The following is a 23142-nucleotide window of genomic DNA, read 5'->3' as shown; positions in this document are numbered from 1 at the left end:
AATTCCATCGGAGAACGTAAAACACTGCACTGCTTCATATCCAGTCCTAAATTCATTCTGACATGTAGAATTTACAGCGTTTTCACTCACTTTTAACAGAACAGATCAAATAATAATGAATGTAAGGAGTTTTAAGAGACAGTTTTTTTTTTTATAAATAAAAACTTTATTAGTGTAAAAACATCAGGTTACATTTTATTAAGAAAGAACATCAAACGTTTCTGAACTCAACATTAGTGTTTATTCAGCTACTAAACCCATCCATCCAACTTCTGTACCGCTTTTCCTTCAGGGTCACTTTAGACACTCCAATCAGCCTACCATGCATGTGTTTGGACTGGGGGAGGAAACCGGAGTACCCGGAGGAAAACTCCACACACACTCCACACACACACACACAGGGCAGCGGCGGGAATCGAACCCCCGACCTGGAGGTGTGAGGTGCTAACCACTAAGCCACCGTGCACATGAAGAGAAACAGCACAAAATATATCACAAGAGAAATGACAAAAAATATATTTTCTTATTATATATAGATATGATAATAGAAAAGAAACAGCTTTAATAAATTTGAAAGAAAAATTACGGAGAAAAGGATTAATATCTTAAAAATGTGTGTATTTGTATGAATTCGTCTGAAAGCCTTAAGTACATCTTGTGAATATTCTGGTGAATGTGAATTGGTGTGTAAAGCTCTGCGTGTGTGAACAGTTCCTGCATACTTTAGGCTTTTTCCTGCTCTATGACCCCTGATTCAACTCATCACCTAGTGAACACGTGCATAATGGAGGGTTCAGGTGAGTTAGTGCTGGAAAACACTCAACTGTGCAGTGCTCTGTTCTTCCAGCATGGAGAAAACCGCCTTTTATTTCAGTTTACACACGACTCGAAGTTCAGCAGAGTTCATCACATAATCAGGTGCTGCTTCTGCAGCGTGTGTGTCAGCAGCGCAGTGAGACAGCGGAGGTTCTGTCTGTCTCTCTACGTCCTCGCAGGTCAGCGGACCGGACGACACCTTCATCTCAGAGAGACGGTTCGGTCCAAGCCCCACCCACAGATTCCCTGGGGGGACACGCCTCCTCCTGAGCTCAGACTCCAGCTCTTCCTGTTCAGATTCAGAATCGATGTTGAGAATTCCAGCCCTGTTCCCTTCACGACAGTAATCCAGCGCTTCCTCCCAGCTCAGAGCCTCATCACTCACATGGATGGAAGCTGATAGAGACAGAAAACCCCAAAAGGAGGAGGATGGTTTAGAGTGATATCAGAGACAGAGACTCACACCAGCTGTGTTCTAGTCATCATACAGAAGATTGCTGAGACAGTTTTACTGTTTGGAAAGTCCACACTTACTGCTGTAGCACAGAGGGTAGTGAAGATGATCACATGGATGTGATTCCCATTTCCCCTGCCATAGTACTACACAGTCGCTTGATGATGGCCGAGGTTCACCACTCCCCCAGTTTCTGTAGGCGGAGTTTCCTCCATCGGTCCACTGCCAATCATCACACAGCAGGCCGATCCAGAAGGACGTGGTGCTGTTTAACCCTTTAATCTTCACCTCTTCATTCTGCTGCTGATCTCTGATACTGACCAGGTCAGTGTAGTTCCCCCTGCAGTAACGCTGAGCACCAGACCAGGTCTTATTCTCAAGGATTAGATGATAATTAGGAGTCTGTGAAGAAACATCTGTGGAAGTTAAAAAACAAAAACAAATTTGTATGTTTACAATGACAACACATTATGTCGTGGCTAACAATCTTTCCAGCATAATAAAGACCTTCAGAGACAGAGGGTTAGCAGATGTTAAAAAGTAATTAAACTTTATTGAAACAACAAAATGAGACAGTCTGCAGAAAGTCTGAATTTTACAATCACAAACATGTCTTTATATACTTTTCTGAAGTAGTAAAATTATCCCAAGGCGGGGCTTTCACCTTTCCTTTCGAGAAACAAACCAATCTCCATTGTCTTAGTTAATTATTCATGTCCATATGATACCTTACATATATGGCACATGCGTTGTCAGTTGTATTTTCTTAAATGTTTACCAGAACACGGTTTTTACTTTGTCCCATAATTCACCCTATAGCCCCAACCTGGTACGCTTCCTCCTGGAAGTCTGATCTGTTATTTTGACACTGATTTGCAAGCTTAAAGGCTTTGGTTGAAAACACAGTTTTGGTGAATGTCTCATTGATATTTTACTGTCTTAGAGTAAAGCTGTTTTAGACAAAACACAAGGCTCCAAATGTACACCCTTAGAACGTAAGGTGACTAAAAGTGTTCTATAGTTTTAGATTAGGACTGCTGTGCAGAAAGGTACGGGCTGATACAGAAAAACAATTATTGTTCAGCAAGACACAGAATTCATCTAACTCATTACACACTTAGAATATAATCTGATCAACAAGCGCACTATGGATTTAGATTATGCGTCTTAGTAATAATTCTAAATGTTGGTTATAGATATTAGATTATACTTTATTAACAATATATATTACATTAACATATCCAAATATTAGTTACACATTGATTACACTATATTCTATAATATTAAACTTAATATATTTTTAAAGTTATAATAATATATAAAATTTACCTTCATAACACATGAAATATCGCGTCTCTGTGCACTGAAGACTTTCCCATGAACCATCACTCTTCATAGCAGCACAGTAGCTCGAATTCCCACAATCCCCTGCCAGATTTCTGAATGTTACAGGATCACCATTAGACCATTTCTCACTGAGCACACTGCGATAGAGTCCGATCCAGCCGCCTTTGATACCAGCCTTCTCCGTCATATTATACAGTTCAGTGTAGTCTTCATCAGAGTACACAGTGACGAGGTCGGTGTAATTTTCTCTGCAAGCTGCCCGAGCCTCAGTCTGATTCATGCCACTCGGAATGATCTGGAATGTAGAGAGACGGCTGTGGACTGGAGGAGAAAAAGCTGTGGAAGAAATTTCTCCTGTTAATGAATCAGGACAGAGATGATGGAGGGAAATGTGATGAGGATGAACGACTATGTGCTGTTTTCCTTTCAGACTGAGAGACTGACTCCAGAACAGCGGTCTGCTGGTGAAGCGACTCAGAAAAGTGAAAACACTGTGATGTGAACAGCTGGAGCTTCATACAGATGTGAACAGCTGGAGCTTCATACAGATGTGGAAGAGAGTGTGCAGGTGATTTGAGTAGGAGAGATGTTTAAGAGCTGTGTCTGATAAACGAGTTAAAAGGATGAGAATATCTAATGGTTTCACATGAATAGTATTTCCGAGGCTGTTAAGAAGTTTAATGATCCTCATTTGCTTCTGTATTAGAAAGTTTACTCGAGTGATGTGAGTTTTATTTGCTTAATCAGCAGCTGAACAATTACGTTTGTTGCTCGGAGGAAAGGAGACTGTAAGTTTATCGCACCTACGAAACTATTTCTCAGTGGATTGTGTCCGTGTGAAATTTATTAGGATTCATTTTTATAAATGCGTTTGAGAAGGTAAAGTTTGCAGGTTACACTCTTCTCCGCGGTGTTTAATATAAAATGCTCCTCTGCATTAGAGGACTCGGGTCTGGGTGTCTGCTAAAGCACAGGGACATTCATCAGTTTATTTCCTTTAATAAAGCCAAGGACAGAATAATTGCCTACATATTAGCTGAAGAATGACTTTCACCACAAATTCAGTTCACCACTAACCTGGTTTTAAATGTAGACTAGCTGTAGAAAACTGATGTCCTGCCTGACTGCAATCAACCTCAATGCTTAAACTGTCTACAAAACAACAAAAACTATTTAAAAACACAAGAAATAAACATTTTAACGAAAGCTATGTCTGCTTCTATGGCATGAATAACCTACATTTCATTCAGGGTTGTATGGATTTGTTGATATTTTATCTAGACATTGCTGGAATAAAAAAGATGTGTGTAAGGTAAGCCTCTCTTTTGTCTGGTTCCCTGCTCATATCTCATCTCCACCGCCCACAGGCTCCTCCTGACTGAACACTGAGAAATAAGGCAGTAACTTTAAAGGTGGAGTTTCTTCCTGTCATTTATATATTAAAGCTCCAAAGGCGACTAAAATACCTGATGCCTCAACAACAACAACAACAACAACAACAACAACAACAACAACAACAATGACAATAACAACAAGACGTTTGACATTAAAAGGTGATGTTCTGCCGTGGAAAATCAGGCACTCAGTAACATCAAGATATCCCCTAAAGGGCCCCTAAATGTTCAGAAACGGCCCTGAGGGGACAGGGACCCGGTGGCCACGCCCAGAAAGCCCTAGAGATGAGGGCACAGACAGAATGCAGTGAGGAAGGGAATGCTCGACTGTGGGCATCGAACCCAGATCCTCTCGGGCAGAGAGTGTGGCACAAAATAAACCACAGAGGACCAAACAATAGTGAGAAGGAACACAGAGAGTATGAGACACACAGCCACCCGATTCACCAACCGAGCTCAACTCAGTAAAATAAAAACCCGGCCCCACCCCTTTTAAATAAAATGTATTTATTATTATTTTTATAATGAACTACACCGTGTACCGACTTCATCTAAACTGGAGACTCAGCACCCGAATCTTTCACCCGCGCGCTTAAACAGAGTAATCCCAGGTGCAGCCAGGTGCAGTAATGACCGCATTGCACGATGGGTAAGGTAGTTCTCATGGGACTACGCTATTACCGGAAGAAGGTCTACGCCTCCCTCTACCGGCTCGCGCGGGTGTTACATGTTTGAAATTGGATTTGTTTGTTTGTTTGTTTGTTTATGTAATAATCTGGTCCTTCTGGAAGCTCGTCTCTCTCCTCGACACTGAACTGTGTATAAACTCTCATAACTCACTCAGCAAAGGCAGTTTGTGATTTATTAATTCTGTCTTATTGTAGTGTTTACATGCCGCTCGTTGCTTGTTCAGGACGAGTGTCACAGCAGCTATTATTATTGTACTCTAACTAAATCATGGAGCTAAACAGTTTAGTGATCTTGTGTTCTGTGAGTTTCAGCTGAAATTAAACCACTGAACTGAACAGGAATCAGTTTTACCCGAGAAAAAAAGATCTTTCACTTTAATGAGGAATTACATCTTACTGAATTCTGCAATTCTGTGGACAAAAGCTCCCATACATGACTTGCTTCTTCCAGTCAGTAAACACCGCCATCTAGCGGCCACATTTAGTCCCTGAGAGCAGTTACAGAGCGGAAAGAGAACCGCTTGACCATTGAGAAAGAACCGTTCAGGTAAATGATTCAGTGTTTTAATGCTGCGTGTCCTTTACACTGCTTCGATCAGATCTGATCATTCGGCTCATGTACATACGTCACGAACTCGTACACCAATTTCCTCACATCCGTCACAGTTTAATGACACTTTCATATAAACTCACTGATCCTCTACACAGCAGTTTCCTCATTACAGTAAACCCATTGGGAGTGAACATCAGCCCATTAATGTCCTCCACACCGTTTACTGATTCTCACAGCAGAGGCTTTATTTCACAACAACTTCATTTATTTACACATTTCTCTCTTCATTACTGGACTTGCTTTAGGAAACTGAGCTTTCATTTCACACGCATCTAAATAAAATATCAATATTGTTTTTTTAATGTTATAAAATTCTGTGTAAATAACACTTCTGCGCTCTGGTGGAGTTTTGAATGAACAGAAGTTTGTAATATTTGGGAAATAAAGAAAATAAATCTAGATTTGTTTATTCCACCGTGTTAATTCAAGCAGGAAGTTTAAACGGAAGTGATTATTCAGGCAGGAGCGCGTGGTGTTCACCTGAGCATCTTTACCACCACTACATTTGGAGGAACGAATGTAAAGAGTGCCATTTAAATAAAAATAACAACAGTTTAAACTCAGCACATGAAGACTAAAGCTGCATTTTATTCAAACATGTTCATGAGAATTTTTACCTGAGAGCAGAAGGAGCAGAACTGACACGGTTGCCATGGTGATGTCCTGTGGGTTTAACATTCAACATCTGGGTTAAACATACACACCTGGAAAACTGTAATAATAATAATAATAATGATAACAATAATAACAATAATAGTAGTAATAATAATAATAATAATAATAATAATAATAATAATAATAATAACAATAATAGTAATAATAATAATAACAATAATAATAATAATAATAATAATAATAATAATGAAGAGGACTAGTATCAGAAGAAGGGCTTGTTGTCAGAGAGAGCTGGCTGTGTGTGTGAAGTGTAAATGATAAAAGCAGTGTGTGAATTTGTCAATAACTAATCAGTGATATGAGAACGTGATCAGGTGAACAGATCCAGGTAAAGTGCTGCAGTCTTACCTGATGAGGTGCTCGCTGCTGAATGGAGTCTTAATGTTCAAATCAAACCCCTTTAACATCCACACGATCACGTGATGCTGACATGTAAATAGGTAAACAACAACAACAAAAACAAAACCCCTGTACTTCCTCCATACTGTACATTAATAAAACTTTACCACTTCAGCATGTGGGTGAAGTGACATCAGTAATAAAGGACGATGTGTTCAGCAGGAGAGATCGTCTCGATCATACCCAAATGTGACTCCAGGAAAAAACATTCACTGAATTTGCATCAGTGAAAAAACAGCTGATGCAGAAAGAGAAAATGTTTCATATCTAACTGAATCACATGTGATAATAATAATAATAATAATAATAATAATAATAATAACAGAAAACACTATTGATGATTTCAGTGTTTAAACTATTAAAATGTAGTATTTTAGTTATAGTTATATTATATTAGAACTATTTTGGTGGATGTCCATGTCAGCATTAGGAGTGAAGTGAGAGGGAAGAGTGTGACCGGGGAATTCATACACGGATGTTGCTGTGGAGGAAAATAAAATAAATAAAATCCTCCGTATGTGCTTTATGCAAATGAGAGGAACATCAACATGATGAACAAACAAACTGGTGTCTAACTGCAGCACAGAGGAAGAAAATGTCCAGAGAATTTAAATTACATGCACGTTATTATAAAACTTTCTTTACTGAAGCAATGATGTGAAGAATTTCTTTGATCATTGAATGAATATGAATTAAACTTGTCAGGCCTCTATAACAGATTGTGCGCTTCATGTTTGTCAGGATGAACAGTAAGTGCTGTTATTCACAGACACAGATTAAACCCTGTCCTTCATCGACATGACTAAACATGTGGAGAGAAATGAAGAAATCTGAAATTATTATCATGATTATGTGGAAATCTTCCATTTTCTGGTGAAATTGAACCTTAAATATCGTTGAGGGTTGTAGTGAGTTGTAATTAAACAGAAGCAGTACAGCAGTGATGTGTTATTACTGTAATAATCATTATTTATAGTAGAATGGGGTCATTTCTGATCTGTAACCTCCTGTATTAAATACAGATTTCAAAAGCACTGATTACACTGTTACATCAAACTCGCAATAAAGTTCTCCAAAGTGATATATATTTCAAGAGAAGTGTGTGTTAATGAGGTGCTCGCTGCTGAATGGAGCCTTAATGTTCAAATCAAACCCCTTTAATATCCACATGATCACGTGATCAGAGAGAACAGGAGCTGATAAACAAATAAAGCAGGTTCAACAGGAACTGGTGTTCTGTTAGAGTCAGGGGGAGCTGGATAAACGCCTGTTTGGAAACCGGTGACGAGCGAGATGTAAAACTCTAAGACAGAAACTTTGTTGTAATTTTATCTGTAATGAGAGAAATGCTACAACATTTTCAATTAATAGTTAAAACATGTGCAAAGTATGTATTAAATGACACATTTATTCAGGCACAATACAGTACCACTCGTTAAGGAGAATCCATACTCCCTCAGTGCGTGGCTCACATTTAGGATCGGCTCGGCTCGCTCAGAACCTGACCGAGGTGCTACTGAAAAAAAGTACCAAACTTCTTTAACATCCACGTGATCACGTGATGCTGACATGCAAATTGGTCCCAAAAAATCCCAAACCCTGCACATCCTCCATACAGAAGTCTTTTAAAATAGCACTTTTAGCCTCTATGATTTCATTTAATACGTTTTATCAGAAATTATCCATCAAAAGATCTGACGAGGTTTTATTTAAACACACACAAACAAAACCTCACTAAAAATGATATTTAAAAAACACCCTTGATCTTTCTTTTAAAGCATAATCCTGAAAATATGGAAATGGTTGAATCACAAACTACATGCAGATTTTCTTATTTTATAATTATATTTTATTAGCCTATTGTTTTATCATTATTTACCGTTCGGATGTCAGCATTTTGGTGAAATAAGCAACAAAAATGGGGAAAGTGTTGAGCAGGGAATCATACGCAAATGTTGTGCCAAGAAGAAATCAGAGGAAAACACACACATTGGATTTGCATGAGTGTGACACACAAACAATCATCACAGCGTTGTTCAACAATTTCAAAACACGCGCTGGTGGAAATGAAAGGAAATTATTACAAAATCTTTGTACACGTCTCTTTGTTGAAAACATCTGCATTACACCAACTAGTTAATCTGGAAAACTGATAAATCAATGTACACTTCACACACTGACCCCAAGCGAACCGCTCCAGAGTCCGTTTACTCGGAGTTGTGATTGTTTTGGTGCGTATCCGAGCGCGACTGCAGTGTTCATGTCTTAACAAGCCGAACTAAGGCAGAAAACGCACTAGGTTCCCAAACAAATGCTCCAAACAAGCCAGGTGTGAAAACACCCTGAGATTCGGGATTATTCCTTCATTTGAATCAGATCTGAAGTAACTAGTAACTTGCTACTTGAGTCGTCTTCTCATTGGTACTCATTGGTACACTCTTTAGTACTCTTACTCAAGTCCTTATTAACATTATTACTTTTACTGTAGTTCATCAAAAGGTTTGGCTCCTCTACCCACCTGTGGTGGTGTGGGCAGTCGGAGGAGTTTACAGGTAGGATCCTAGCGACCTCGTCTTCAGCACACAAAGTGCAAACTTCTGATTCCAACACCTTAAGGAAGTGTTTCCATCGGCCCCTATTTTGAAGCACCTTCACCCGTCCAGGCCCTTTGTGGTGGAAGTGGATGCTTCTGAGACAGGCATGGGGCGGTGCTAGCGCAGTGGTTTGGTGAAAAACCTAAATGTCACCCAGTGGCTTTCTTTTTGAAGAAGTTCTTTCTGACAAATGCAGCAGAGAAGTTCTTGTAGTGAAACTGGCCTTGGAGGAAGAGATAAACTTCTGAATGTCAGAGAGCGTGTGTACCTTTGGCGTTCCACATCTTTCAACATGGCTTGCCCTAGCTGCATAGTCTCAGGTGTTTGGACTTCCGTGATGGAAGTTATCTGTGGTCATGACAGACGGAGAGGCCAAAGATGGAGTCTAGTGAGATTACGTCATCATGGCATGCAAGTTTAGTGAGAATATCCTGATTTAAGCCCTGCTGGTATTCTACTTTGAGGTAGCATTTCGTTCCAGCTGTTGCCAGTGGTTAGGGTGCACTACAGCGTGAATTCAGCAGCACTCTGGTTTCCCTGCTTGAGGATGAGGAGTTGTTCATCTACTTCTTTACCCTATGTAGAATAGTTGAAGACTCACTGGATAAGCTCAAGGCAGCATATTATTCTGGGAGTTGTAGTCGGCAGCCATGTTTGTAGTCCACTCTATGTTTCGTGATCTGGAACGTGACGGCTATATACAGTTTATAACCATAAGGTGATAAATATTGACAGTGTACAAGATTTTATGAAAAGGTAATTCTCAGAAATATCTTTGTTAGAAGTAAGAAGGACTATTATGGGGTTTGATCTTTTTGTTATGTGTTTTTGTTTTATGTACAATAATGTGTAAAGAGATTTTTGACTCTTTAATAACACAGTTTTGTTAGGAGGATGAACTTTATCTCAGTGGAGTAAAATGTGTAACACAAATATCCAGGAGAGTTAAAAGTCAAACCTTTATACACTTTTACATGCTGAAGTTATTGTTTGTTGAAAAATAGGATGTAGGATTTGTTGAGCCTGATAAAGTCCCTGATGAAGCACATAGAGTGTCTTTTAAAGTATAAACACACACAGAACACAATGCAGATGGAATGTGAGAAGCTTATTAACATTTTAATCACTTAAAAAAATCAACATAAAGTTACATGCTGATCTTACCACAGTTTTTGCTAATAGTTCATGCTAATATCTGAAAGTAGATTTCACTGAAGAGTTTAAAATATTTATTATTTACACATTACCACAAGGGTTGTTCTTCCTACGCTTCCCGTGCCATGTCCAGCAGTCCTTGAGGTCACCGTCCGAAGAGGAGCTCGAAGGGTGTGAAGCCCACGCTTGGGGGCACTCCTGGATGGCAAACAGGACGTAAGACAGGAGGAGGTCCAAGTTCCTCCTTTCCTTGTCTACCACCCCGTGCAAGATTTGGTACAACGTTTTGGTTGAACCGTTCGACCAGCCCATCCGTTTGTGGGTGGTAGACGGATGCTTTTAGGTGTTTCACCTGCAACAGCCGACACAGATCAGACATTAATTTTGACACAAAAGGGGTGCCTTGGTCTGTCAGGATGTCTTTCGGGATCCCCACACAGCTGAACAGGAGCACCAGTTCCTTAGGGACATTACGGGAGGTGGCTTAACCTAGAGGCACCACCTCGGGGTACCTGGTGGCGTAGTCCACAATGACCAGTATGTATTCATGACACCGGGCAGCTTTTGGGAGCGGCCCGACGAGGTCCACGCCTATCCTCTTGAGGGGACGCCTATGATGGGAAGCGGGATAAGGGGCACCAGCGGGGGCTTCCTCGGGGCCTTGCGTTGGCACTGGGGTCATCATTGGCAGAAGCCCCGGACCTCTGCATCCATCCCTGGTCAGACAAAGCGATCCTTCAGCTTCTCCAGGGTGTTTCGTGCCCCCAGGTGGCCCCTGAGTGGATGGCATGGGCCAGGTGTATCAGTATTTGCGTTCTGGTCTTGGGGACTACCAAAAGGTCCATGTTTTCCCCTCTGCGGTTGCTCCGGTGGTACAGCAGGCCTCTCCTGATCAGAAAGCAGGAGGAGGAGAGCCTCTGGTTTGGACTCTGGTCAACCCCCTCAATCTGAAGCACCAGCAATCTGGACCCAGCAATGTTTCAGGTGGCTGTCCTCTTTCTGCTCTCGGCCGAAGTTCCCATGCCGGTTCACCTGTTGAAACACAGACGAGATTGGGTTAGGGTGTGTTCGCGGCTCACCTTCTGTCACGGCGTCCTCCTCGCCTCGGGCCATGTAGGCCTGCCACACTCATGCTTCCTTCACTCGCTGGGGCGCTTTTGGCGGGTCCAGCGTGCGGAGGGCACACCCTGTCGGCCAGGGTTTCTGGGCCTTCTTCGGTGTCCCCTGGTCCGGCTCTATCAGCATGGGCTTGTCCCTGGGCCTCCCGTAGGTGGGATGGCTTCGGTCGTGGGGCTTCGGGCCCCTTCTAGGCGGGCTAAGAGTTTGCTGTCCGTCCCTGCTGAGTGCTAGGGTGGTCAGGGCGCATTCCAGGGCGGTTAGTAGTTCCTTGGGTGTCCTGGGAGCTAGCATTCCCATGGCCTGGTGCTCTGTGGGCGGCAGAGTTCACCAGTTGCCTGGTGGGGGTCTTGCCCACATACCAGAATCTCCCTCTTTACTTGTCCGTAGTCCCCTGCTTCTTCCAGAGAGAGGGCGTAACACTCCGTGCGCGCTTCTCCGAAGAGCAGCGGGCGAAGAATGCATGGCCACTCTTCGATGCCCCAGTCCTCTTGGTGGATGACCCGTTCGAAGGCTTCTAGGTAGGCCTCGATGTTATTCTCTGGGGTCAGGTGGGGAAGAAGGTGCTGGGCGTCTCGGCGGGGATCAGGGTGAGGTGTGGCAGCCGCAGGTGTTGTTGCTTTCAGGGCCAGAAGCTCCTGGGTTGTGACCTGTAGGCTTTGGTAGAGCTGCTGCGTCAGGGTCTGCTGCTGGAGGCTGGCCTCCATTAGGTGCTGCCTAATTTTTTTTTATATATGGGCGGGTCTGTGCTCATGCCCGCATTCTCCACCAGTGTAGTGAGCTTAGACGGTGGTGGGATGAGCACAGACACACAGGAGGCCTTTCTGAGGCAAACGTGCAGAGTTTGTTTAAGTGCAGTGGGGTGAAGTGCTAGGGTGCCAATGTTGTTTACGGGGCTGCCGGGGCCATGCTGGGGGTTTTCCAAGCAGCTATGTTCCCGTTCTGCGGTCAGCGAGCGCCTCATGTGCAGCCAGGGGGCGAAATCCTCAGTTTCCTCCAATTTCTCTGGAAGAAACACAAGACAGGTTATCATGCATGCCTCGGGGGCTCTCTCTCTCTTTTTGTGAGTGGAGGATCGCCCCTTTATACTCTCCCGTCAGCTGCTGGATGGTCAGCTGCTCTATCTCTTTTCGTCGCAATCTTCGCTCCCTTTGCCCCTCACATTATTCCTCCGTTGTGACAACTTTACTTCCCTCTGATAGCCACCGCTCCTCACTTGATTTGAACAGTGCAACTGACATACTATGTTCCGCCCTAACATCTTCTCTTGACAGCATCTGCCCCCTAACCTCCGGACCTGCTCGCACATCACCCCTAGCCCTTGGCTCTAAGAAGCTCTACGTAACAACCGGGCCAAACTAAGAGCATCTGAAAGGAAATGGCGCAAATCTAACAACCCAACTGACCTAACCAATTACCAGGCACTTCTCTCCTCTTTTTCCAATAGCATCTCCACTGATAAAGCCACATACTACCCAGAGAAGATTGGTAGTTCTCCCAACACCCGCACTCTCTTCAAAGCCTTTTCCTCTCTTCTCTGTCCCCCTCCTCCCCCTTCCCCCACCTCTCTCACTGCAGATGACTTTGCCACTTTCTTTTCCAACAAGGTTACATCAGGAACCAGTTCTCAACCCCAGACATGCATAGACCGGCTCGTCCTCCATGTAACTCCCAACTGACTTCCTTCTCTCCCCTCTCAGAGACTGATGTCTCTAAACTCCTCCTCTCTAGCCGTCCCACAACCTGTCCTCTTGACCCTATCCCTTCTCACCTTCTTCAGTCCATCTCTCCCACACTATTACCTGCACTCAAACACATCTTTAACACATCCCTCTCTACTGGCACATACCCTACCTCATTTACACAGGCCCGGGTTACCCCACCGCTTAAAAAACCATCACTTAACCCTGCTGCAGACCCATTTCCCTCCTCACTTTTCTTTCCAAAACTCTTGAAAAAGCTGTTTTTAATGAACTCTCCAATTTTCTGACACAGAACAACCTCCTGGACACCAAGCAGTCTGGCTTCAAGAGCAACCACTCCAGGGAGACTGCTCTGCTTTCCGTCACTGAAGCCTTACGATTAGCAAGAGCAACCTCTAGATCATCTGTCCTCATCCTACTTGACCTCTCTGCTGCTTTCGACACTGTGAACCATCAGATCCTCCTGTCAACTCTCTCCAGCCTGGGCATCACTGGAACGGTTCTGCGCTGGGTGGAATCCTATCACTCTGACAGATCCTTCAAGGTATTGTGGAGGGGAGGTATTTCTGAAACTCAGCAACTCACAACTGGCGTTCCACAGGGGTTAGTTCTGGGTCCACTCCTCTTTTCTATCTACACCACATCTCTAGGGCAGGTGATTGAGTCTCATGGCTTCTCATATCATTGCTATGCTGATGTCACCCAGCTCTATTTGTCCTTCCAGCCTGATGATCCATCCGTCTCCGCACGCATCTCTGCTTGCCTGTCGGACATCTCGGTCTGGATGAGGGAACACCATCTTAAGCTCAACCTGGCAAAATCTGAGCTTCGTGTCATCCCAGCCTGTCCCTCAGTCAACCACCACCTCACTGTACAGCTCGGCTCAACCATACTCATGCCAACCAGGACGGCCAGAAACTTCGGGGTGATTCTTGATGACAGCTTGACCTTTACAGACCACATCTCAACAACTGCACGGTCCTGTAGGTTCATCCTGTACAACATCAAGAAAATCCAACCCTACCTCACCAAACAGGCTACACGGATACTAGTCCAGGCTCTTGTTATCTCAAAACTGGACTACTGCAACTCACTACTCTCGGGTCTCCCAGCAGCTCCATCAAACCCCTTCAGATGATTCAGAATGCTGCAGCGTGCCTCGTCTTCAACCAGCCCAAGAGAACCCATGTCACACCCCTCTTCATCTCCCTCCACTGGCTTCCTGTTGCTGCCTGCATCAAATTCAAGGCCTTGATGCTCACCTACAAGACCTTGTCAGGAACAGCGCCCCCTACCTCAACTCTCTCCTGAATGCCTACGTTCCCTCTCGCAATCTGCGATCGATTAGCGACCGACGTTTAGTAGTTCCAACTCAGTGTGGCGCAAGGTCCCTTTCCAGAACCTTCACACTAACTGTCCCTCAGTGGTGGAATGAACTGGACCACATAATCTCTCACCATCTGCAAAAAACAGCTAAAGACCCTCCTCTTCCATGAACACCTAGCCAACTCATAAAATGTATTTTAATTTTTTAAAATTTGCACTTACACCTCTACTCTGCGCACTTTGCTTCTTCTGGAACTCAATTAACGGATCTTGTTTGGTCGCACTACTTGTATTGTTCTCTGCTTGATATATCACTTTGCTTGTATTTTCTCATTTGTAAGTCGCTTTGGATAAAAGCGTCTGCGAAATGAATAAATGTAAATGTAATAATAAAAATGAAATAATAATAATGAATGTAATGACATTTAAGACACACTTTTTGATAAATAAAGACACAGTCACGTTTAGAATATGAAAACTTTATTATTGTAAAAATATCGGGTTACATTTTATTAATATAGAACATCAATATTTTCTAAACTCAACATTAGTGTTTATTCAGCTACTAAACCCCAAAACCCAAAAACTTTACTTTAGTAGAATCAGATCATTAAATGTACAAACACTCGCCTGCTGCACATGAAGAGAAACAACCCAAAAGATATCACAAGAGAAATTAATAAAATTATATTTCTTATTATATATTGATTTAATAGAAAAGAAACATGAAGAAATTGTATCTTAAGAATTACGGAGAAAAGGATTAATATCTTAAAAATGTGTGTATTTGTATGAATTCGTCTGAAAGCCTTAAGTACATCTTGTGAATATTCTGGTGAATGTGAATTGGTGTGTAAAGCTCTGCGTGTGTGAACAGTTCCTGCACACTTTAGGCTTTTTCCTGCTCTATGACCCCTGATTCAACTCATCACCTAGTGAACACGTGCATAATGAAGGTTTCAGGTGAGTTAGTGCTGGAAAACACTCAACTGTGCAGTGCTCTGTTCTTCCAGCATGGAGAAAACCGCCTTTTATTTCAGTTTACACACGACTCGAAGTTCAGCAGAGTTCATCACATAATCAGGTGCTGCTTCTGCAGCGTGTGTGTCAGCAGCGCAGTGAGACAGCGGAGGTTCTGTCTGTCTCTCTACGTCCTCGCAGGTCAGCGGACCGGACGACACCTTCATCTCAGAGAGACGGTTCGGTCCAAGCCCCACCCACAGATTCCCTGGGGGGACACGCCTCCTCCTGAGCTCAGACTCCAGCTGTTCCTGTTCAGATTCAGAATCGATGTTGAGAATTCCAGCCCTGTTCCCTTCACGACAGTAATCCAGCGCTTCCTCCCAGCTCAGAACCTCATCACTCACATGGATGGAAGCTGATAGAGACAGAAAACCCCAAAAGGAGGAGGATGGTTTAGAGTGATATCAGAGACTCACACCAGCTGTGTTCTAGTCATCATACAGAAGATTGCTGAGACAATTTTACAATGTTTGGAAAGTCCACACTTACTGCTGTAGCACAGAGGGGGATAATTATCACTGCACGCTACTGAATACCATCCCCATTCACTCAATACTACACAGTCGTATGGTGATGATAGAGGATGACCACTCCACTTGGCCCAGTTTCTGTAGGTGGAGTTTCCTCCATCGGTCCACTGCCAGTCATCACACAGCAGGCCGATCCAGAAGGACGTGGTGCTGTTTAACCCTTTAATCTTCACCTCTTCATTCTGCTGCTGATCTCTGATACTGACCAGGTCAGTGTAGTTCCTCCTGCAGTAACGCTGAGCACCAGACCAGGTCTTACTCTCAAGGATTAGATGATAATTAGGAGTCTGTGAAGAAGCATCTGTGGAAATTAAAAAACAAACAAAATCCAAATTTATTTGTATGTTTATAATGACAACACATTAACCATTATATATTTTTAAAGTTATTATAATATACAAAAATTTACCTTCATAGCACATGAAATATCGCGTCCCTGTGCACTGAAGACTTTCCCATGAACCATCAGTCTTCATAGCAGCACAGCGGCTCGAATTCCCACAATCCCCTGCCAGATTTCTGAATGTTACAGGATCACCATTAGACCATTTCTCACTGAAGTTACTGCGATAGAGACCGATCCATCTCCAATACCAATAAGGCTTCATATTATACAGGTCAGTGTAGTCTTCATCAGAGTACACAGTGACGAGGTCGATGTAATTTTCTCTGCAAGCTGCCCGAGCCGCAGTCTGAGTCATGCTATCCATAATCACATAGAATGTAGAGAGACGGCTGTGGACTGGAGGAGAAAAAGCTGTGGAAGAAATTTCTCCTGTTAATGAATCAGGACAGAGATGATGGAGGGAAATGTGATGAGGATGAACGACTATGTGCTGTTTTCCTTTCAGACTGAGAGACTGACTCCAGAACAGCGGTCTGTTGGTGAAGCGACTCAGAAAAGTGAAAACACTGTGATGTGAACAGCTGGAGCTTCATACAGATGTGAACAGCTGGAGATTTATACAGATGTGAACAGCTGGAGCTTTATACAGATGTGAACAGCTGGAGCGTCATACAGATGTGAACAGCTGGAGCGTCATACAGATGTGAACAGCTGGAGCTTCATACAGATGTGAACAGCTGGAGCTTTATACAGATGTGAACAGCTGAAGCTTCATACAGATGTGAACAGCTGGAGCTTCATACAGATGTGGAAGAGAGCGTGCAGGTGATTTGAGTAGGAGAGATGTTTAAGAGCTGTGTCTGATAAACGAGTTAAAAGGATGAGAATATCTAATGGTTTCACATGAATAGTATTTCCGAGGCTGTTAAGAAGTTTAATGATCCTCATTGGCTTATGTATTAGAAAGTTTACTCGAGTGATGTGAGTTTTATTTGCTTAATCAGCAGCTGAACAATTACGTTTGTTGCTCGGAGGAAAGGAGACTGTAAGTTTATCGCACCTACGAAACTATTTCTCAGTGGAATGTGTCCGTGTGAAATTTATTAGGATTCATTTTTATAAATGCGTTTGAGAAGGTAAAGTTTGCAGGTTACACTCTTCTCCGCGGTGTTTAATATAAAATGCTCCTCTGCATTAGAGGACTCGGGTCTGGGTGTCTGCTAAAGCACAGGGACATTCATCAGTTTATTTCCTTTAATAAAGCCAAGGACAGAATAATTGCCTACATATTAGCTGAAGAATGACTTTCACCACAAATTCAGTTCACCACTAACCTGGTTTTAAATGTAGACTAGCTGTAGAAAACTGATGTCCTGCCTGACTGCAATCAACCTCAATGCTTAAACTGTCTACAAAACAACAAAAACTATTTAAAGTATTGAATGTGACACTACTTGAGCCTCTGAGAAAATTTCAGCAAAACAGACTTTTATGAGAAGTTGTAGTCCACAGAAAGCGTGGTTAGAGAAGACAGTTCAGTCCAGCATATTATTGTGTGTTTGGATTTCACTGGAAAGGAGGTGGAGAACATGAAAGGCAAAGTGTCAGTCATGGAGAGGCAGGTGACTCAGCTTGAAAAGGAAAACCAGGTTTGGTGGGAGAGGCTCGATGACCTGGAGACCTTTAAAAGAAGATGGAATCTAAAGGTTATCAGACTTTACAAAAGTGAAGGTGGAGAGGTAAAGAGAAAAGTGCTGAATCTGATGCAGGTGATATCTCCTGACAGAGGCTCCGAGTGCTGTACACACCGTGCAGTAGACACAGCACCGTCAGGAGGCGTCATAGGCAGCCGCTTAGGGCGTCACCTTTTGGGGCGTCACTTTATTTGGGGCGTCACCTTATTTGGGGCGTCACCTTTTGGGGCGTCACTTTATTTGGGGCGTCACCTTATTTGGGGCGTCACCTTATTTCGGCGCCCGCTATGGTGTTATTTTTCGTGAAATTTCTGCACGCGCAAGAACGTATTTTGATCACACAAAAAGGTATTACGGATCCATGCCAAAAATCCGAGCGCGGTGTTAACGCTCGCATAAGGAAAAATCTCTGTTCTGCTCGCGCGAATACTTTTATATTTTTGTCAGCAGTGGGCGGGCCCAACTGTAACCTCAAATATCATTGGCTAACTCATTTATCTTGAAATCAGATCTGATTGGCTGCCTGCCACCGTCGCGAACCGTTAGTGAAGTTTCCCGTTCTTTCATGAGAGACACGACTTCATCCACGGACTCTCTTCATATCAGACATTTATTTTTCCATTTGTTGATAGTTTTCGATTGACACCCTTACTACATACTACATTATATAATAAATACAGGAGCGGACTGCATATATTATAGTATATAACAGATATTATAGTATGTGTAATTATTATTGAGACAGAGACTCACACCAGCTGTGTTCTAGTCATCATACAGAAGATTGCTGAGACAGTTTTACTGTTTGGAAAGTTCACACTTACTGCTGTAGCACAGAGGGGGATAATTATTATTGCACGGTACTGAAATCCATCCCCATTCACTCAATATTACACAGTCGTATGGTGATGACTGAGGTTGGCCACTCCCCCAGTTTCTGTAGGCGGAGTTTCCTCCATCGGTCCACTGCCAGTCATCACACAGCAGGCCGATCCAGAAGGACGTGGTGCTGTTTAACCCTTTAATCTTCACCTCTTCATTCTGCTGCTGATCTCTGATACTGACCAGGTCAGTGTAGTTCCCCCTGCAGTAACGCTGAGCACCAGACCAGGTCTCACTCTCAAGGATTAGATGATAATTAGGAGTCTGTGAAGAAGCATCTGTGGCGGTAAAAAAAATAAAATAAAATAAAATTATATATATATATATATATATAAAATTACACACACACATATATAATTATTATTATTATTATTATTAGAAAATCCTTTCCTTAATGTTTACAATAACACATTATATTAAACATTATATATATTTTAAAAATCTATTATAAATATACATTACAATATGAATTTTAAGTCAGAAGTTACCTTCTTCATAGCACATGAAATATCGTGTCCCTGTGCACTGAAGACTTTCCCATGAACCATCAGCCTTCATAGCAGCACAGTAGCTCGATGTCCCACAATCCCCTGCCAGATTTCTGAATGTTACAGGATCAGCATTAGACCATTTCTCACTGAAGTTACTGCGATAGAGACCGATCCAGCTCCAATACCCATAATTCATCATCATATTATGCAGTTCAGTGTTGTCTTCATCAGAGTACACAGTGACGAGGTCGATGTAATTTTCTCTGCAAGCTGCCCGAGCCGCAGTCTGATTCATTTCACTCGGAATGATCTGGAATATAGAGCGACGGCTGTGGACTGGAGGAGAAAAAGCTGTGGAAGAAATTTCTCCTGTTAATGAATCAGGACAGAGATGATGGAGGGAAATGTGATGAGGATGAACGACTATGTGCTGTTTTCCTTTCAGACTGAGAGACTGACTCCAGAACAGCGGTCTGCTGGTGAAGCGACTCAGAAAAGTGAAAACACTGTGATGTGAACAGCTGGAGCTTCATACAGATGTGAACAGCTGGAGCTTCATACAGATGTGGAAGAGAGTGTGCAGGTGATTTGAGTAGGAGAGATGTTTAAGAGCTGTGTCTGATAAACGAGTTAAAAGGATGAGAATATCTAATGGTTTCACATGAATAGTATTTCCGAGGCTGTTAAGAAGTTTAATGATCCTCATTGGCTTATGTATTAGAAAGTTTACTCGAGTGATGTGAGTTTTATTTGCTTAATCAGCAGCTGAACAATTACGTTTGTTGCTCGGAGGAAAGGAGACTGTAAGTTTATCGCACCTACGAAACTATTTCTCAGTGGATTGTGTCCGTGTGAAATTTATTAGGATTCATTTTTATAAATGCGTTTGAGAAGGTAAAGTTTGCAGGTTACACTCTTCTCCGCGGTGTTTAATATAAAATGCTCCTCTGCATTAGAGGACTCGGGTCTGGGTGTCTGCTAAAGCACAGGGACATTCATCAGTTTATTTCCTTTAATAAAGCCAAGGACAGAATAATTGCCTACATATTAGCTGAAGACTTTCACCACAAATTCAGTTCACCACTAACCTGGTTTTAAATGTAGACTAGCTGTAGAAAACTGATGTCCTGCCTGACTGCAATCAACCTCAATGCTTAAACTGTCTACAAAACAACAAAAACTATTTAAAAACACAAGAAATAAACATTTTAACGAAAGCTATGTCTGCTTCTATGGCATGAATAACCTACATTTCATTCAGGGTTGTATGGATTTGTTGATATTTTATCTAGACATTGCTGGAATAAAAAAGATGTGTGTAAGGTAAGCCTCTCTTTTGTCTGGTTCCCTGCTCATATCTCATCTCCACCGCCCACAGGCTCCTCCTGACTGAACACTGAGAAATAAGGCAGTAACTTTAAAGATGGAGTTTCTTCCTGTCATTTATATATTAAAGCTCCAAAGGCGACTAAAATACCTGATGCCTCAACAACAACAACAACAACAACAACAACAACGACAATAACAACAACACGTTTGACATTAAAAGGTGATGTTCTGCCGTGGAAAATCAGGCACTCAGTAACATCAAGATATCCCCTAAAGGGCCCCTAAATGTTCAGAAACGGCCCTGAGGGGACAGGGACCCGGTGGCCACGCCCAGAAAGCCCTAGAGATGAGGGCACAGACAGAATGCAGTGAGGAAGGGAATGCTCGACTGTGGGCATCGAACCCAGATCCTCTCGGGCAGAGAGTGTGGCACAAAATAAACCACAGAGGACCAAACAATAGTGAGAAGGAACACAGAGAGTATGAGACACACAGCCACCCGATTCACCAACCGAGCTCAACTCAGTAAAATAAAAACCCGGCCCCACCCCTTTTAAATAAAATGTATTTATTATTATTTTTATAATGAACTACACCGTGTACCGACTTCATCTAAACTGGAGACTCAGCACCCGAATCTTTCACCCGCGCGCTTAAACAGAGTAATCCCAGGTGCAGCCAGGTGCAGTAATGACCGCATTGCACGATGGGTAAGGTAGTTCTCATGGGACTACGCTATTACCGGAAGAAGGTCTACGCCTCCCTCTACCGGCTCGCGCGGGTGTTACATGTTTGAAATTGGATTTGTTTGTTTGTTTGTTTATGTAATAATCTGGTCCTTCTGGAAGCTCGTCTCTCTCCTCGACACTGAACTGTGTATAAACTCTCATAACTCACTCAGCAAAGGCAGTTTATGATTTATTAATTCTGTCTTATTGTAGTGTTTACATGCCGCTCGTTGCTTGTTCAGGACGAGTGTCACAGCAGCTATTATTATTGTACTCTAACTAAATCATGGATCTAAACAGTTTAGTGATCTTGTGTTCTGTGAGTTTCAGCTGAAATTAAACCACTGAACTGAACAGGAATCAGTTTTACCCGAGAAAAAAAGATCTTTCACTTTAATGAGGAATTACATCTTACTGAATTCTGCAATTCTGTGGACAAAAGCTCCCATACATGACTTGCTTCTTCCAGTCAGTAAACACCGCCATCTAGCGGCCACATTTAGTCCCTGAGAGCAGTTACAGAGCGGAAAGAGAACCGCTTGACCTTTGAGAAAGAACCGTTCAGGTAAATGATTCAGTGTTTTAATGCTGCGTGTCCTTTACACTGCTTCGATCAGATCTGATCATTCGGCTCATGTACATACGTCACGAACTCGTACACCAATTTCCTCACATCCGTCACAGTTTAATGACACTATTATATAAACTCACTGATCCTCTACACAGCAGTTTCCTCATTACAGTAAACCCATTGGGAGTGAACATCAGCCCATTAATGTCCTCCACACCGTTTACTGATTCTCACAGCAGAGGCTTTATTTCACAACAACTTCATTTATTTACACATTTCTCTCTTCATTACTGGACTTGCTTTAGGAAACTGAGCTTTCATTTCACACGCATCTAAATAAAATATCAATATTGTTTTTTTAATGTTATAAAATTCTGTGTAAATAACACTTCTGCGCTCTGGTGGAGTTTTGAATGAACAGAAGTTTGTAATATTTGGGAAATAAAGAAAATAAATCTAGATTTGTTTATTCCACCGTGTTAATTCAAGCAGGAAGTTTAAACGGAAGTGATTATTCAGGCAGGAGCGCGTGGTGTTCACCTGAGCATCTTTACCACCACTACATTTGGAGGAACGAATGTAAAGAGTGCCATTTAAATAAAAATAACAACAGTTTAAACTCAGCACATGAAGACTAAAGCTGCATTTTATTCAAACATGTTCATGAGAATTTTTACCTGAGAGCAGAAGGAGCAGAACTGACACGGTTGCCATGGTGATGTCCTGTGGGTTTAACATTCAACATCTGGGTTAAACATACACACCTGGAAAACTGTAATAATAATAATAATAATGATAACAATAATAACAATAATAGTAGTAATAATAATAATAATAATAATAATAATAATAATAACAATAATAGTAATAATAATAATAACAATAATAATAATAATAATAATAATAATAATGAAGAGGACTAGTATCAGAAGAAGGGCTTGTTGTCAGAGAGAGCTGGCTGTGTGTGTGAAGTGTAAATGATAAAAGCAGTGTGTGAATTTGTCAATAACTAATCAGTGATATGAGAACGTGATCAGGTGAACAGATCCAGGTAAAGTGCTGCAGTCTTACCTGATGAGGTGCTCGCTGCTGAATGGAGTCTTAATGTTCAAATCAAACCCCTTTAACATCCACACGATCACGTGATGCTGACATGTAAATAGGTAAACAACAACAACAAAAACAAAACCCCTGTACTTCCTCCATACTGTACATTAATGAAACTTTACCACTTCAGCATGTGGGTGAAGTGACATCAGTAATAAAG

The 23142-nt window shown here is 42.2% G+C and overlaps 1 protein-coding gene across 3 annotated transcripts; it reads right to left on the bottom strand.

Annotated features, from left to right (window-relative positions):
* Nucleotides 1–178: 178 nt before the first annotated feature.
* Nucleotides 179–23142, bottom strand: LOC108280373 (secretory phospholipase A2 receptor). 3 transcript variants are annotated; one of them, XM_053688571.1, is made up of 7 exons: nucleotides 22947–23142; nucleotides 22553–22598; nucleotides 19245–19598; nucleotides 18699–19034; nucleotides 16244–16591; nucleotides 1351–1686; nucleotides 179–1212 (listed from the first exon to the last, which is right to left on the bottom strand). In XM_053688571.1, the coding sequence occupies exons 2-7, from the start codon at nucleotides 22587–22589 to the stop codon at nucleotides 866–868; spliced, it is 1758 nt and encodes a 585-aa protein (XP_053544546.1). In that variant the 5' UTR covers nucleotides 22590–22598; nucleotides 22947–23142; the 3' UTR covers nucleotides 179–865. The 3 variants fall into 3 exon arrangements, with proteins under 3 accessions (XP_053544546.1, XP_053544545.1, XP_053544544.1); XM_053688570.1 differs by lacking the exon at nucleotides 1351–1686 and adding an exon at nucleotides 15794–16135 and having other exon boundaries at nucleotides 182–1212; nucleotides 22947–23141; XM_053688569.1 differs by lacking the exons at nucleotides 179–1212; nucleotides 1351–1686 and adding exons at nucleotides 15068–15659; nucleotides 15794–16135 and having other exon boundaries at nucleotides 22947–23140.

The sequence above is a fragment of the Ictalurus punctatus genome, chromosome 20 (assembly GCF_001660625.3).
Source record: "Ictalurus punctatus breed USDA103 chromosome 20, Coco_2.0, whole genome shotgun sequence".
Classification (NCBI taxonomy): Eukaryota; Metazoa; Chordata; class Actinopteri; order Siluriformes; family Ictaluridae; genus Ictalurus; species Ictalurus punctatus.
This window is presented reverse-complemented; position numbering and strand designations above follow the sequence as displayed.

What these genes read in the sequence shown, in the direction of transcription:
- LOC108280373 (XM_053688570.1), bottom strand. Translation starts at nt 22,589, where the DNA reads ATGGCAACCGTGTCAGTTCTGCTCCTTCTGCTCTCAG. An exon ending in TCCCCCTCTGTGCTACAGCA is followed by an intron (nt 16,592 to 18,698) that starts GTAAGTGTGAAC and finishes TTTCTTCCACAG; the next exon opens with CTTTTTCTCCTCCAGTCCAC. An exon ending in TCCCCCTCTGTGCTACAGCA is followed by an intron (nt 1,213 to 15,793) that starts GTAAGTGTGGAC and finishes TGTCTCTATCAG; the next exon opens with CTTCCATCCATGTGAGTGAT.